Source organism: Ictalurus punctatus, unplaced genomic scaffold (assembly GCF_001660625.3).
Source record: "Ictalurus punctatus breed USDA103 unplaced genomic scaffold, Coco_2.0 tig00163705, whole genome shotgun sequence".
In the NCBI taxonomy this organism is placed as follows: domain Eukaryota; kingdom Metazoa; phylum Chordata; class Actinopteri; order Siluriformes; family Ictaluridae; genus Ictalurus; species Ictalurus punctatus.
In genome coordinates this window covers 43,614-61,542 of record NW_026521175.1, presented here as the reverse complement: position 1 = coordinate 61,542, position 17,929 = coordinate 43,614, and the positions used below count along the sequence as shown (strand labels likewise).

At 40.8% G+C, this 17,929-nt stretch overlaps 1 protein-coding gene, 1 long non-coding RNA gene and 1 pseudogene across 2 annotated transcripts; all 3 read left to right on the top strand.

The window, feature by feature from the left end:
- Positions 1-2,002: 2,002 nt before the first annotated feature.
- LOC128632668 (histone H2B-like) lies at positions 2,003-8,164 on the top strand (annotated as a pseudogene).
- Positions 8,165-12,956: 4,792 nt separating this feature from the next.
- On the top strand, positions 12,957-13,535 carry LOC108261414 (histone H3). The gene is given in 3 exon segments (XM_017462312.3): positions 12,957-13,237; positions 13,239-13,474; positions 13,477-13,535. Coding segments are annotated over 3 exon segments (405 nt in total). The 5' UTR covers positions 12,957-13,112; the 3' UTR covers positions 13,521-13,535.
- Positions 13,536-15,685: 2,150 nt separating this feature from the next.
- Positions 15,686-16,326, top strand: LOC128632665 (uncharacterized). The gene is made up of 3 exons (XR_008396193.1): positions 15,686-15,788; positions 15,946-16,039; positions 16,264-16,326. It is a non-coding gene; the product is annotated as an uncharacterized LOC128632665 (long non-coding RNA).
- The last annotated feature ends 1,603 nt before the right edge of the window (positions 16,327-17,929 follow it).

Here is a 17,929-nt window from a genome sequence, read left to right as displayed (position 1 = left end):
GAAATTGTTTTCTTCACATACTCCACATGTCAGGAGGCTGGGGTCAGAGTGCAGGGTCATGATATGGCACCCAAGGAGCAGAGAGGGTTAAGGACCTTGCTCAGTGGGCAGCTGACAGGATTGACCCCCAACTACTGATCAGTAAGCAAGAACATTAACCGCTAAGCCCACCACTGCCCCAGTGGTGGTGGAGTGAGAGGGGTATAGTGTGAGAGATGAGAGAGAAGAGCGCAAGCGAGAGAGCGAGCGAAGAGAGAGAGAGAGAGAGAGTGTGTGTGTGTGTGTGTGTGTGTGTGTGTGTGTTGTGTGTGTGTGTGTGTGTGTGTGTGTGTGTGTGTGTGTGTGGTGTGTGTGTGTGTGTGAGTGAGTGAGTGAGTGAGTGAGTGAGTGAGTGAGTGAGTGAGTGAGTGAGTTTTCATAGCATCTACTACTTCTTACCCACTGTTTTCTAACTACTACAAATATAGACTTCTGAACACCGCCAATAAAAGCTAATAACAGAATACAGCAATTTTTGGGAAATTGCCGTTCCCGAGTTTGGCCACACGAGGGCAGGTCATGTCCCATCCGGCACAACACACGACGCCGGCCTAAAACAGAAGTAGGTTGTAGATATGTACTACTACTACTGATTCTAGTAATGACCTCAATCGAAGTAATTAAATACGTAATGAAGGGTTGTCTATATAGCTGACCTCATTTTCCTACACAGTGAGTTAAAAGGCGCACACCATCAGAATCCCAGTTCATAATTGTGTTTGATTGGCCAAGTAGAATAAAGGTCCGTTTCTTTTTGAGCTTATTGGACATATCACATTGTGTAACTATCCTCATTGGCACTACTTAATTGCTCATAGTTATTTGACGAATGCAACTGCTGTGACATATTTTGCCAATCTTAAATTCAGCTGTTATTCTGGAGGTGCAGTTTTGGTTGATGCATCACATTTAGGTTCAAAACACAGTGCGTATGGGAAAAGAGAAGGCCAGTGATTAGACAGTGTGAAGGCTGACTTTGTATTCCTACTTGTGTTGATGTGTGTTTATGTTAGTTCTCTTGCACAACTGTCGAAGTGCATATGCTTTCCTTGTGAGTGACACTTTTTAAGAATGAGATAAGGGTTTGAGACAATGTAGCTAATTTCAACATTCGAGAGTCTATTATATTGTGCATTGCGAGAGCTGATAAAGCACGGCCTGAGAGTTGTGTTTGCATTCCTTTCTGTGGTGCTTGTAAGTTAGTGAAGTACTTGTGTGGTAGAATGGGACTGGGTTCAAAGTGAACATAGACATTGGTGCTGATCCGCTGAATGCTGGGCCTACTAATAAAGGCTTGTGCTGCTATGTGTGACCTGTAGTTGCAGTGGGTAGGACTGTAGTATATACGGGCCTCGAGTCCAGGACGTGCTCAAAAGGAACGTCTTGTGTTTGAAACAGTAATGTCAATGTTGTACAAACACAGACGGCTTTTCTAACCTCCTTACGCTGATGAGTGTTTTGGCTGTATGCTTTACTATGTATGTTGTACCCAAAGTTCCTGACTATTGTGTTGTACTACTACTACTACTACTTACTGCTACTAATGAAAACATTAATACTGATAATACTAATAATTTTTGCATCTGTGTGTGTATTTAGAGAGAGAGACAGAGGAGAATGGGGAAGAAGAAGACGTTAGCAGGTGAAAAGCAGTGCCTAGTGATTGTTTTCGGAAAAAGAGAGCCATTGTGGTGACTGTTGGTGTAAGGCCCGCCTCCTCGCCTGTTCTCAACTAGGTCCTGTCGAGTGTGGATAATAGGTGGGCGCTGCGCGAGAACTTTTATTGAGTTGACTTGACTTCGAGAGCAGCATCATGTCTGGCAGAGGCAAGGGTGGTAATTAATACTCTCTTTTTGCAAGTGGTACCCTCGTTCGTAATTTGAAACTAAAGACTTTAACGACACAACATCAACAACAAAAACACCTTTAACGAGGTGATAATTATCGCCACCGGGGGTTCGGTATGTCACCCCGTGTGGCCTCCTCGCCGTCGGCGGGGAGGCACTGGGTCAGACTACGTTACAGTGGAGAAGGAGAAGCGCCAGACAGGTCTGAAGTCGGAGTAAACCTTTTAAGGTAGTCAATGGATATCGACTACAGATGTATACTCTTTTATTGCAATGCCTAACAGAAAAGAGTATGAAATATGTTTTACCAAAGAAACAGGCACTTCAAACATTTTCTCAAATTTTAATAATAATACAGGAAGTGAATTCTGGAAAAAACTGGGAGATGACTACATCAGCTCCCAAGACATAAAGAGCCTTGTAGTAAAGTTTTGGACTGGAGAATCGCTGACTCGGATGTAGAACAATACCTCTTAAGGTTTGGTGAGATACTGAACCCTGTTGACAAGCCGCTGGACCAGTTCGGGATATGGTATGGAGTCAGGAGAATATAAAATAAAACTCAAGAAAAACCACGACGAAGTATATTCCAGATACCAAATTCATTTCCATGGGACCATACAATGGAACGATTACATACCCCGGCCAACAAAGCGATGTTTTATATGTAACGATTCCGACCATCAGGCAAAGGACTGTGAGAAAACAAAGTGCTGGAAATGCGGAGCTTTGGCCACAAAGGAAAGAGTTGTAGAAATACACCAAGTATGTAATTTATGTAATGAAACTGGCATATATATTTTCAATGCCCAAAATTCTTACAGCTATAAACTAAGACTGCCGAAAAATCAAAAGACATGACCAGAATGCACACAAAACGCACATAACACAGAAACCAAACAAACGATAAAGAGGATAACAACTGGAAGAAAATAAACTACACACAAGTGAGGACGACTCGACATCTGGGAGTGACTCAAGCAGCACCGATACCAGCGACAGCGAAGACAGCGAGGACTCTGAGAGCAGCGCGAATCTCTGACCCGGAAGGGAGACGGAAGACACGGAGTACCTGCTGGAAGCAGCGGAGCATCTCCGCCCAGTCTTTCGTCTGTGGAGAGACGGCAAGCATCGGAGTTTCCTGCGCTATCAGCTGTAGAAGTCGGCGAGACTCGGAGCGGTCAACCCCGGAGGAGGTCTACAAGCCCCAGAGGAGCCTACGGCTCAGAGGGAGAGACCGGAGCGACCCAGATCACTTTCACCTGCAGGAAGCCTACAGGGCCGAGAGAGTCATCAAATCCAGCTGGTGAAAGTGGAACAACTCAGACAATCGCCGACAACACAGGTGACATGCGGACACTCCCACGCTGGCGAAAGGTAAAAACACTTTAGACTATCCATATAAACGCCAAAGGCGAAAGAGGAATTCTCCTGGAAATGTTGACAATGCAAAAAAGGTTAAGGAATGATGTATATCGCCTACTTTTCTTCCCTTTTTTTGACACAATGTCTTTGATTTTAACTTCAATTCCTATATCATTTAAAAAGAAATGTGATATATGTCTGCAGGAATTAAGGTTAAATGATGGGATAATGTTGAGAAATGTGGACTAATGGACATGCAATAATATCTAGTGGAGAAGATTCTTATCTTAATTCTATGGTTTTTTCAAATTTAACTGTTGCCACATGTAATGTTAGAGGGATTCAGGCAAAAATAATCAAGTAAAAAAGTTAAATATATTGAGTGGTGAACATGTTGATATTTTATGTATACAAGAGACCAGATTAAGCAGTTTGCAGACGTACAGGACGCCTCAAAGTCTATGGATCAAAGGTCCTTCAATCTTTTCAATAGGCGAAAGTAAAGCTGATGGTATTGCGACCTTATTTTATAACAATAAATTAAAAAATTAAGAGTCGTGAAATAATTCCTGTCGATTAATGTTTATAGATGTTTTATTGCACAAAAAAAATTAGAGTAATAAATGTATACACAGCACAGGATACTGTTGGTAAAATCCGGCTTTTTAAAAAGCTTAAAATGCTCCTGTGCGTCGGTTTCTATACCATTGTATGCGGTGATTTTAATACAATCAAGATGATAAATGATAAATTTCTTCCCAAATATGTAAAATTTAGGAGAGAAGGTGGTGTCCTTAAAATCTATAATGAATGAACAGCATTTCACCGACATATTTAGGAAATTATATCAGAGAAAGTGGACTTTACAAGGTTGATAAAACATGTAAAACTAGGATTGACAGGATATATATTAATAATAATTTGAGGCAAAATTTCTACACAACAAAACTCTTGTTGAGTCGACCACTTGACAGTTATATGTGGCATGAGACTTAAAAATGAAGAAAGAAGAAACTATTGGAAATTAAACACACAAATCTGAAAAGTCCTTTATTGATTATAGAATTAAAGGAAGAAATTAATAGGATAAAACTTTAGATATCCTCACGACCAATTATGTGATTTGTGGGAAGTTTTTAAGATCCAGATTAAAAAATTTCTTAAATACAAATGTCTATGTTTTAATAAAAGAAAAAAGAGAAGTACAATACCAATAGACACAATATATAACCTAAAACTGAAAAATACAAGAGATGAAAGTGAGGAAAACAACTTAAAGGATTTGAAAAAAGAGATAGAAACTTTAAATAATGAGTTTTTACTGAACATTCAAGTCCGAGCAGGAATAATTTCGATGAACTTCTAAATCAACAAAAGCAATTTCACTATTTAATACAGGAAAGAAGCCCAATATATCGAAGCCATTAAAACAGCTAATGGAACTATAGTAAAAAATCCTAAAGACGTCAAGATGCTGTCGGATCCTTGTTCAAACATGTAAACTCAATTGAAATAGATAATTAAACTCCTAAAAACCTTTTTGAATGTAAAAATAGTGTTGACGCCTTCCAAGAGCTTAGGTGAGAAATAAAAGAGGCTGAGGTTGTTGATGCCATTAACAATTAATCTAAAAAGTCTCCAGGGAAAGATGGTCTCCCGTCTGATTTTTATCATGCATGCGCCATAGATTTGGCTAAATTATTAACGCAAAAGCTTTAATGATGGGATCGCTAGAGGTTACATGCATGACTCGTTCTATGAAGGCATTTTATCCTTGTTGTATAAAAAGGGTGAAATGTGTGATATCAACAAACTGGAGACATCTCACCCTAATGAATGTCGATTATAAGATTTTTGCAAAGACCATTATGAACAGGATGAGTGACTATTTGGATGTAATAATAGCTACAACAAACATGTGCAATAAAGGGAAGATTATGTGGGACAACTTGAACACATTAAGAGAACTAGTTTTTGATAAAAATGGTGACAGTTTTTACATTGTGGCTTTGGACCAAAGAAAGCATTTGATTATATCTCAAGAGACTATTGTGGGAGATTTTAAACCTGTATCAATTCCCTGAAAATTTCATAAACATGATTAAATGCCTTTATGTTAAATCGACGGTTGAAGTAAATGTTAACGGTTCTTTGACTGAACCATTTGAAGTTATGCGGGGTGTAAAGCAAGGGTGCCCTCTGAGTGCAGCCCTATATATTTTATCTATAAACGCACTTGTACAAAAATCCAAGATGATCATAGACTTAAAGGTCTTAAATAGGAAAGAACAGAGTCGTGATCTCTGCTTATGCTGATGACATAACTGTATTTGTGAAATCTAAACAAGAACTAGACATCATCTTTGAATATTTTAGCGAGTATGAGCAAGTCTCTGGAGCCTCCTTAAATAAAGCTAAAACGGAATGTGTCTGGATTGGAAATGAAAAAAACAAATTTCCCATAGATGTCCAGAAGTTCAGCAATTAAGGTTTTAGGTATATATATAGATAATAATGGCTGTGTCGACCATAACTGGTCAAAAAAAGAAGAAATAATACAAGATGAAATTGATAAATGGAAATCATGTAATCTAAGTTATAAAAACTAGAATAAAATTATTATAAAACTTTCTATTATCAAAAATACTGTTTTTTATCATGCATCTTACCTCCGACAGAAGTTTGGGTAAAAAGACTTCATAAAATATGCTGTAATTTCATATGGGATACGACTCGTGAGGTTACAAAACGTGAGCTCCTTTTTAAGAGAAGGGAACTGGGAGGCTTGGGGCTGTCGATATATCCTTAAAAACTAAAATAGCAGTGTGCAAAATCATCGCGAGTGGTATTGCCAGCAAACCGAATGGATAGGGAACATCTCTAACTGGAAATCTAAAAAGGTCCATCGAGGAAAGGTATTCCGTATTCATAAACTGATGTTTTCGACTTCACTAACAATTTAAAGATCTAAACATCGATTGGGTGAAAGACTCGAGCAAAGAAATATATTTTAATTGTTGATCGAGTTTATAGTAACCCTGTGGCTTTCAGGAATTTGGAGGAAGACCAAAACAAAGAATGTCTCCAAATTTACAGAATAAAATCCTATCTGAACACCTGAGAGATACAACTTGGTTAGTCGCTGTAGAAGGCTCCCAGTAAGAGCGGTTGTAAAATGGAGCTGTTTTGTAAAAACAGTAAATGCCCGATGCCTAATTGTAATGAAGAGGAAACACTCGAACATTTCCTGTTAGAGTGTTATCGCGCTAAAGAAACATGGCTAAATTAAAAATCATTGGTCTCAATATAGAAATAAATATGAACTCAATTTTCTATGGCATTTTTAAAGAAAATTGTAGCAAGACTCAGCATGACTTCATTTGTTCATATATGTTTGACTAAATCTAAACTCTGGAAAACAAGGTCCAGAAGACTATAAATCAAACGTTTATATCCAGTGATGTTGTATTCAAGGACATTCAAAAGAGCTAAGAAGACTTAAAAGCAGCACATCTTGGTTTAAAGACTCTTCAGTGTGGGACAATATTGCGTGTATTGTACTTGACTATGTAAGTTTTTCTCTCCCTTTCTTTCTGAATATGACTTGTGTAAGATTGTAAATTTTGTATAATTTCAATAAAACGCATTAAAAAAAAAAAAAAAAAGCAAGGGTGGTAAAGGACTCGGCAAAGGAGGCGCAAAGCGTCACGTAAGGTGCTTCGCGATAACATCCATGGGATCACCAAGGCCAGCTATTCGCCGTCTGGCTCGCCGTGGTGGTGTAAAGCGTATTTCTGGTCTGATCTATGAAGAGACTCGCGGCGTGCTGAAAGTGTTCCTGGAGAACGTGATCCGCGACGCCGTCACCTACACCGAGCATGCCACGAGAAAGACCGTGACCGCCATGGATGTGGTGTACGCCCTGAAACGCCAGGGACGCACCCTGTACGGCTTCGGCGGTTAAACGCTCTAACACCGAACGACGTGAACACACGCTCTTTAAGAGCCACCCACATGTCTAGAAAAAGAGCTGTTCCGTGTGGGGGGGGAAAGGGCTTTTTCTTTCATGAAACATAAGGTATCAAACGCTGTACAGAGGTAGCGTAAGTGGTAGATCTATTTGTATTTTTGTAATAAAACTATATATATATATATGTGCACAGTATCAATATTATAAACTGTTTGATAATACGATTTAGAAAATGATTTTAGTATAAACTTACTTCTATATCTCTCTCTGTCTCATACACGCGCATACATGCATATATAATATAAAACGATTTTTCTCAAGCCAATTGTTTTTTCATAGGCACGTTGTCCTGAAAGTACAAGGGCGGGAAGGGAAACAAAAGCGTATCGGAGGAAGCATGGGGGAGGGAGAAACAGAGTGCAGTAGGAAGGCGCCATGCAGGAGGAGGTATCGAATTTGTGTCCAATCAAAAAAAAGGTGTGTTGTCTGGGCGTCATTAGCATGTGGGTCTGTAAATAGAGCGGGCGCGAGGCGGGCGCTAGTCATTTACTGTCGTATATGAGGAGCAGCATTATGCCCGATCCAGCCAAGACCGCCGCCCAAGAAGGGATCAAAGAAAGCCGTGACCAAGACGGCCGGCAAAGGAGGCAAGAAGCGCAGAAAGTCAGGAAGGAGAGCTACGCCATCTACGTGTACAAGGTCCTGAAGCAGGTGCATCTACACCGCATCTCATCCAAGGCCATGGGCATCATGAATTCTTTCGTGAATGATATTTTGAGCGCATTGCCGGTGAGTCTTCTCGTCTGGCTCATTATAACAAGCGCTCCACCATTACCTCCAGGGAGATCCAGACCGCCGTGCGCCTGTTGCTCCCGGGGAGCTGGCCAAGCACGCCGTGTCCGAAGGCACAAAGGCCGTGACCAAGTACACCAGCCCAAGTTAAAGCGCGTTAACGCCGTCTTCATCAACCAACGGCTCTTTTAAGAGCCACCACTTTCATTACAAGAGTAATTTCCTCTCTTTCGCTTTCTCTCTCGCTGTGTGTGAAAGAGAGGGGAGGGGGAGTTCTGAAGCGCTGCACTCCCGCGGATGTTCAGGCTTTTGGGTAATTCCAGCAGTCTGCTAAATGCAGAGATGAGTAAATCTAAACGGTTATAGCACGGTTTCGGGGGTTGTATAATCTGAGCAATGCAAAATGGACTTTGTGCTGCTAAAGTTATCGTATTAAGATTGTAGCAACAGGAAGTAGTTGAAAAGGTTTTCTAATAGCACATAATCATTCTAAATCACGGGTGCCAAAACTTTTTCTTGTGAAGGCCAAAAATCAAACTTGATTGAGGGCTGTGGGGCAAAAGTAGTTGCATTATACCAAACTGTATTATATTAAATTAAAGTGCCATGGTTCTCATTTATCATTTCATAATATTTACAAATAAATCAATAATAGAAAACGTTAGTCTGTATCTGCTTCACTAATGCAGTTTTATTTTCAGAGTTCTATAGTTCAATGAAACTTATAGTATAATTAAAATAGAACCAATCCCATTTATAATACATGTTCAATACCTACTGCCTGCAATATCAGTGACCTCTAATGAGACACATGAAGCTGGACCTTATTTTTTCAAAAGTTTTTCCAAATTGGGATGCAGTGGACTTACTGTCAAAGTCAAGATATTATGGAGGTGAGAGTCAGTTACTTTACATCTCAGTTACACTTGTTAGGTCATCAGACTGAAAGTCTGTTCACAGTGGTAGGTACTGCCAAACAGAGACAGCATCACTTGTGCCTGTTTGCACATCTTTGGGAACCTGTTTGCTGGGACACATTTGTAGAAGTCTGTCAAGGGAAGGGACCTGAACTTGTGTTTGAGTTCTGAATCACACTGAAGCTCAATTGGTTCCATCTGAAGATCATCACTGACTGTGTCCACACTGATGGTGAAAGGTTGAACAAACACTCAAAGTCAGATGCAGTGTGTCTGAAGTCCTCAAAGCGACTGTCAAACTCCTGGATAAGGTTGCTGAGAACAGCATCATACTCAGGTACCTTCTCTTTCATCATGCCTGCCTCTCTAAAACAGGAAAAATTGGCTAAATTTCCTGGATGTGGAGATGAGCGAGAGAGGAACAGTGTGAAGAAGGGAGTGAAAGAAGAGAGAGGGAGGCAAATAGAATAAATAACTGACAAAACGAGGAAATTAATCCATGATAATTAAGAGAACTTTGGACACAAAATTTATCAGCTTGATTAACAAAAAAACCAAAGCTGACACCACTGGATATAAATGCTAACTAAATATAAGTATTAATAATAACAATAACTGCACATAAAAATTATGGTGCATATTATAATTGTGAATGTTACCTGCTGAGAGATGTCTTCTGAGCAGCAGTACTTTTTGTTTGTAGGCTCTGAGTGATAAAAAGCTGGGTGATAATCTGGTCTTTCCCTGGAGCTGAACATTTAAAACATTGAGCAGCTCTGTGACGTCCACCAGGAAAGCCAGGTCAGAAAGCCATTTCTTATCCATGGGCTCTTGAATACTACCAATCTTGTTTCCTGAAAAGCTCCGATCTCATCACGCAGATCAAAAAATCTCTGAAAACTTTTCCTCTGCTCAGCCATCTAACCTCCTGGTGGTACAACACATCACCATATTGTGCATCCATCTCATCCAACAGTACCTTGAACTGCAGGTGAGAGAGCACCTTGGAGCGTATATCATTCACAATTTTGACGACGTCACGCATCACATCCACAAGCCCGATGGATTGGGCACATAGCTGTTCTTGATGTAAAATACAGGAAATCTGATAGCTGGCCCGTGTGGCACTTTCTTGAGCTGATGAAGGACGTAGCAGTGCGCTCTGCTCAGATCGAAGTTTAGCAAGCAGCTCGTTAGCCTCCTGTTTTATGCCTCGCCACTGTCCTTTGAGAAAGCTGAAGAAGGTTTGTTTCATAATGACGGATTTGTGTACTCTTTCAAAACAGCAACTGACTGCTTGCAAACTAGACACAGTGCCTTTGAGTTGATTTCAGTAAATAAAAAGTCAACTTGCCAAATCTTTTAAATTTCCTCTGTCTGTGTGCCAGTGCCTGGATCTCTCCATTATTACCTGTTTGTTGACTGTCGCAATGAACGCTGGCCTTGAAGATGCATATACATTAAATAAAATTCTAATTCTTATTCTCTACATTTAATTTCAATTTACATTTTTTGTAGCTCAAAAATAATAATAAAAAAATGTTAAATTAGAAATGAAGATCAGCATCAATTAACCCCCCCCCCTTCTCACACATGGCATGGCGGGCAAATCAAGTCACCACGGGCCAACTTTGGCCCACAGCCCGTAGTTTGGGCATCTCTGTTCTAACTGTTGTAGTAGCACATAGTCATTTGAACTAATGTGACATTAGCACAAAGTCATTCAAAAGAGTGTTCTAGTAGCACAATAGACATTGAAAAGAATGTTCTAGCAGCATGGAATACAACACACACACACACACACACACACACACACACACACGGCTATAGCGGAGCTATAGTCACGCGCGCTGTGCTTTACACGGCCCCAAACGCGCTCTGCTTCGATACTACACACACCATCGACAGCTGCAAAGACATCAGGCTCGTTCCCAAGGCTCCTCTTTAACTCGGCCCAGAACGCATACGACGGCCGTGCCTACTTTTCGCCGGTTTTACAACCACATCGCACCAAATGCGCAGCCCGCCGGCTTGAGTACAACGCGCGCCGCGCCTTTTCATGTGCGCTGCGCGAGACTGTTGCTCTCTAGCCGGCCAGGCCGGGCCAGGGGGAAACGAGAAAGCCCGTCCTCGCTCAGCGTGTGCTTCAACGTTTTGAATCTCGTCTTGCGAGTGGGATTTTCACCGAGAAATGCCACGAGAAAACACATCTGAGCGCGCGCGCGTCCGTGCATTCATTCAGCGGCGCCCCGAGTTGAGTCTACAACGCTCTCATATCTGTTTTAAGACCAGCCCCCGGCCCCGGGAGGAGGATCATCTGTGTTACACACTAACGTACAGCGTACGACTCGTGTATTCTACGCAGTTACAAGAGAGATGGCAGAAGTCGCACCCGCTCCCGCCGCCGCGCCGGCCAAAGCGCCCAAGAAGAAAGCAGCTTCGAGAGCAAAAAAAGCCGGCCCTAGCGTCGGCGAACTGATCGTCAAAAGCCGTTTCCTCGTCTAAGGAGAGGAGCGGCGTGTCTCTCGCTGCGCTGAAGAAAGCGCTGGCTGCTGGCGGATACGATGTGGAGAAGAACAACGGCTCTTTTAAGAGCCACCCATATTTTCCTTTAAAGAGCAACATTTTCAGTCAAGCTTTATGTAATCAAAGCAATACACGTTAGAAACATACAATAGTATGGATACGCATATCTACTACATATCATGTACACATAGCCACACGCTGATACTGATTAGAGTACAGTAGAATAGAATCCTGATCGTGATTCCTAAACGTCATTCCTGATCTCCAAAACGATCACAGAATATTGTAGGATAACGTATTGATACATAATAAATGTTAATGATAAGAATAAATAAATTCAGTATATAGTTGTTAGTTCGTGCTTTTGTATGAATATTCCTCTTCATTCGCGAGCGCGAATTTCATTCGCGCTCTCTCTCTCTCACACACACAACACACACACACACCAACACACACAAACAAACAGGGTTGGGAGGGGTGACGCTGGAATTCGACGGCCTGTTTTTGATTGGCTAATCTGCTATTGCGTTCTTAGCGAATAAGAGAGTGGCCGTTTGTCTATATCACGGAGAGCTCGGGTGTAACGTTTATTTCGGAGTTGTTAGAACAGATTTGAGTATCAAGATGAGTGGCAGAGGAAAAACCGGCGGAAAGGCTAGAGCTAAGGCCAAGACTCGTTCATCCAGGGCTGGACTTCAGTTTCCCGTGGGACGTGTGCACAGGCTTCTGCGTAAAGGCAAACTATGCCGAGCGCGTCGGTGCCGCGCTCCGGTCTACCTAGCCGCAGTGTGGAGTATCTGACCGCTGAGATCCTGGAGTTGGCTGGTAAACGCCGCCCGTGACAACAAGAAGACCCGTATCATTCCCGCCACTTGCAGCTCGCCGTGCGTAACGACGAGGAGCTGAACAAAACTGCTCGGCGGAGTGACCATCGCTCAGGGTGGTGTGCTGCCCAATATTCAGGCTGTGCTTCTGCCTAAAAAGACCGAGAAGGCCGTCAAGACTAAGTAAACTCGTCCACTGCTGCTTTGTCAGTACCAAAGGCTCTTTAAGAGCCACCATCTCTGCTTCAAAAGTGCAATTTTACACCCGTTTTTCTACTGAAAGTGTGCACTAGAAAGTCAGCACGTTTGAAATGAAAACAGATGCGTTACACTTTGCTAATAATTATGTGATAACGTTAAGTAGTAGTAGTAATAATAGTGGTAGTTAGCGTGTTGTCTAAATGAAATCTGAGGAGTGAAATTGTGCACTTTTAAGACAGCATATTTATAAATAAAAGGACGATAATTTGTAGTCATGATTTAATACCATATTTAAGTAATGACTATGAGAAACAATAGCAGTTAGCGTGCTGTGTTAAATGAGTCTGAGGAGTGAAAATGTTTGGACGGCGTTGTGTGTGTTTCTAATGAACAAAGCATTTGTATTAGAGAGCGCGCCAATAGAATAGAATAGTGGCGGACGTCTTGGTTTCGAACGGGGCAGAGAAGACGGTCCAATAGTCAACAGGTGACGTAAAACGTTCTATCGAATAGCAGACGAGCGCGTTCGAGACGCCCAATCAGCGCAGGGCGGCGTTATGGCTTAAAAAGGCCGCGTTCGCGTGCGCAGTTTATTCTGTTTTTCTATCCGCGAAGTGCAGAGTTTGACGCTATGGCAAGAACCAAGCAGACCGCCCGTAAGTCCACCGGTGGCAAGGCGCCAAGGAAGCAGCTCGCTACTAAGGCTGCCCGCAAGAGCGCGCCGGCTACCGGCGGCGTGAAGAAGCCTCACCGTTACAGCCGGCACCGTGGCTCTGAGGGAGATCCGCCGTTATCAGAAGTCTACTGAGCTGCTCATCCGCAAGCTGCCCTTCCAGCGCCTGGTGAGAGAAATCGCTCAGGACTTCAAGACCGACTTGCGTTTCCAGAGCTCGGCCGTCATGGCCCTGCAGGAAGCGAGCGAGGCATACCTGGTCGGTCTGTTCGAGGACACCAACCTGTGCGCTATCCACGCCAAGAGAGTGACCATCATGCCAAGGATATTCAGCTGGCCCGCCGTATTCGCGGAGAACGCGCTTAAACCACAACTCCGTCTAATAAACACAAAGGCTCTTTTAAGAGCCACTTCCTCGTCTCAGAAAACAGAAATTTTTCTTTCTTCGGCAGTTTCATTATTAGAACGTGGTACAGAGATAAAATGACACTTTTTTTTAAATATATATATATATATATATGCATGTTTGTGTATATATATGTTTAAATTGTTTAAATAAAATCAAGGTTTATAAAAACAAGGTTTTATATTAAATATAGTGCTATGAATATAATGTTTGTTTATATAGATGAGCCGTTAATTGTGGTTATGTCCGAACAACACAATGCACAGTAATGAGCTGTGTCTGTAAAATAGCCCAAACCTACCTTCAGTTTCAGGCGGCGTTGTGTATTGCGCTAGATGGAGCTTGACTGCCCTCGTGTGGCCAAACTCGGGAACGGCGATTTTCTAGAAGCGGATTTCTGGGCAAGAAATATTACATGATATTATTATTAATCTCTCTCTTCCCTTTTGTCCCGTCCATGATAATTATTGTTGTTATTTAACATGTAGGACATGAGCTCATGTTAAAATGAATAAATAGGGAATAAAATGGTAATAACCTTATATATTCTCGAGCGAAATAGACGAGGCACCTAGGGAACACATGAAGTACGTAGGAGCAGTGATGAGAATGAAATGACTAATAATATTAAGAAAGACACTTAATAATGTTAATATTAGCAATTAATTTGTGTAATTTATTATGATAACTATACTGCTATGTACATGATATAATGTTAATGTGTTAATATGTTTAAATGTGTGTTGTCCTTATACCGTGTCTAGGTCAGTCTCCCCGGCGCGCGCGCACAGACATATGTAGTCAAATCGGAGGAGCGAGCATAAGATCTGTTATGACGTCACGTTCAGAGTTCTGTAAGTTTCCTGATGGTATGCTTGACGGTTGTTCCCTTTATGACGCCGCGAATGTCGAGGTTTTTAAACGTTGTGGTATCTGAGCAGGCGTCTGTATTCATTTGAACGGAGTAGTATTTAATCATTGGTCTATCTAACCTTTTCATGTGCTTAGTTTCTTTGTTTGTTCATCTGTCGTGTTTAAGAATGACATTGAAATAATATATCCAGATATCTGTACAGCTGCTTTGTGACAATGTAAACTTAAAAAAAAAAAAAAAAACATTTCCATGTCTAGAGAATAGGGTATGTTCTTTAAAAAAATAAATCATAATGATGATGCTGTTAACATTTCAGAAGCTCCGTGTATTGTCCTTGATACGTGAAAACTAGACAATGCACAGTAATCACACTGATGAGCTGCGTCAGTGTAAAATAGCCAAAGCTACCTTCTGTTTCAGGCGGCGTTGTGCTGGATGGAGCTTGACTGCCCTCGTGTGTCCAAACTCAGGAACGGCAGTTTCCCTCAAGGGGTATTCTGTTCCAAGTTTGTGGTAGTTAGCCAAGAAATATTACGATTACTATTACTCTCTCTCTCCCCTTTTTAAACCCGTTCATGATAATTATTGTATACATTACCTTTATTTTTGTAATGTTCTTCCCTATTTGTGGATATTCTCGAGTGAAATAGACGAGGCCATGTAGTTACCTAGGAGCAGAGTCTAAAATATCTCTTTTGAAGAACCTCAAACTATTATCATTTGCTATACTATTGATCATTACGTTACATACATCTTATTCGTATATGGAAAGTACTTAATGAAGATAATATACTTTAGATTTTTTTATGTAACCATTCAAGTATTTGTTGAAATGCTTTTGTTACTGATAAATACATGTACATTTAAATTGATTTTGTTCTGTCTGTGATTTTGTAGATCTGGATGTTCAGCTGGTCTCAGATCAAGCATCCTCTGTACTGACTCCACTATCCCCAGCTTCATCCTATTCATTAGATTCCACAATTGTCCTGGAGTCCACACGAAAGAGTAGGAACCCAACAGGGTTAATGGAGCAGAATGAAGCAAGACAGGTAAGCTTTGAATAAATGCATTTAAAATCCTCAATACGTAATTGTTTATTATTGATACTTATCTGTAGAAGTGTTTTGTAAATGTATTCTCGACATAAAGGAAAGGCATTAAAAATCCTCTTAAATTTCCATGAGCATGTCATAACGATGTAAGATGTTTTGACAGAAAGTTGATTGTGTTCTGAGGGCAATCCAAAGGGTGAGGAAATCTTCAAGGAGTATGAAAAGACCAAAACACTAACATGTCTGCAACCAGGACGTTCACCATCTGTTTACGTGTGGCATATGTTAGAGCTACATGGGTAAGAATTGGAGGTCACTTCCCTCCCTTTATCATCACAACAGATTCATGTGGCACAGATAAAGAATGCTATTCTGTGTTGCTATAAAAGGAGAATTTATCCTTTAACTTCTTGCAAAACATACACACTTGCAAAGTAAATTGATTTATTTTGAAAGGATGATTCCATGGTCAAGTGTGAAGACCAATTATGCACTGGGAATTGTGACACTTTTTCCATACCTCCAAGATCCTTTCTCCAAACATGGATATGTAAGTTTTGTCTGAAAACCCAAACAGTGTGTTTTTATATTTTTCCCTTTTATAGTTTAAAGTTAAAATGATCTTGTTTTAGATGAGTGTTTATAGGTTGCTCAGCTTTGTATTTTCCACTTGTTTTTGTAATTTTATATAGTCATTGTGTGAACTTATTGTGTTGAGTAATTCATTCTTGAAGCCAAGAACGAGATGCCTCTGTTTGGGTCTTTTTTAAACAGGAACACTACTATGATCCTTTAGGGTAATACTGGCTTCATTGCATGCAGGATCAAGACAGTTCAAAACTAACACCTGTGCTGGCTCCGGTGTTATTCCAAGACTGTTCTTCAGGATGGTCCAAAAAACAGACAAGAATCTCTCTTAACTTGTCAACAGCGATTTGGTGAGGAGTGCAGGAGGCGATATCTACAATACGACATTTCACTGATGAGAAGATGAGCGACTTTCCAGTATTGACCGAAGATGGTCGGTGAGGATGCATCATCTTCAGTCCTGGATTTGTTCACTCGTTTCCTTGCTGTATCCGGATTGGTAAGAAAATATTTAGCTTTGGAAATAGTTTTGAAAAGGAAATGACCTTCTCTGTAGTTATTAAAGGAGTTCACTGGTACAGTTGAGAAAGGAGTTGTTCAGTGATCACCATAACAACAACAGGCCGGTGCAAACTGAGAAATTCAACGTTCTAATCTTTTATATCCCAATGTATGCATAAATAACACAGCAGATCTTAATTTTAGTATTTGACCTTTTATCCATTTATGTCCGTTATGTTTAAACCTGTATAAACCTTATTTAAAGATCGACCACTATTTCTCCATGATGTTTGGTGACGAAGTGTCCAAGAAGTTCCTGGCAAAGTGGTCAATATTCTTCAAGCCAAAACATCATTGCAGACTGCAAGACTCTTAAGAATATGGGCGAGCTGCTGTCAGGAACTGAACCTGAATCTGAGGACTACAATGGTCAGTATAAACTATTTGTGTATTTTTAAAATGTTCCAGTCTTTAAAAAAATAATTAAAGAGAGATCATTTAATTATTTTATGATGTCTTTACGATGGGACAGCGACATGTCCTCAATCCTTTTGCAGCTGCATCTGCTCCCTCTAACCTCAAGAGGCCAGAAAAAAAATATCCAAGATCAGTTCAGCTCAAGCAACCAGCCATCTTGTGAGCTTGTCTTAAGGTATGCAAAAGTAATATTTAAACATCAGATCTTAATTTTAAGGAGCTCTTGAGGTGTAGGTTATTCTGAGACCTGCATCTCATTTTGCTTACACCACCTGCAAACAAGATGTGACGGTGCTAGTGATAATGTAAAAAACATGCAAAGAGTTTTATTTTCATATTTATTTTATGTCCCTTTGCTGACCTTCAGGAAGGAGCCAGTGTGAATACCTTCATTGAGAGTGCTGACACAAGACAACCATTTCTCCTCTGCATCGGTGAGCGAAAGAAGGATATCCCAAAGTTCTACGTTATTATCGACCAAAAGGCGATCCCATGTAAGGCGCACACATCAGTGGCAGCTTTTGATGAACTGTTCAAAGCTCACTATGTCTTCAGTTTCTGATATGATGAAGCTCTTTGTGATTTCTACACATTTATCCAAACCACTATATATAACATCGATGTCGGAAGAGCAATGGAGAGCCTGCGTGTTAAAGAACTTCGAGCATGATTGCTGCAGCGAGATTAACCGCCTTGAAGATGTTCACATGTTTTGTATGTAAAGCACACCTTAGAACTTGTTTGGTTCTTCGTCAACATTTAAATTTTCAACATGGTTTATATCCTAAAAGTTACATTAAAATGTGGAGAGCCAGGTCGCCTGTTATCATTTTGTACTTATAGTGGCTTCCGAAAACACCTCAGCAAGGTACAT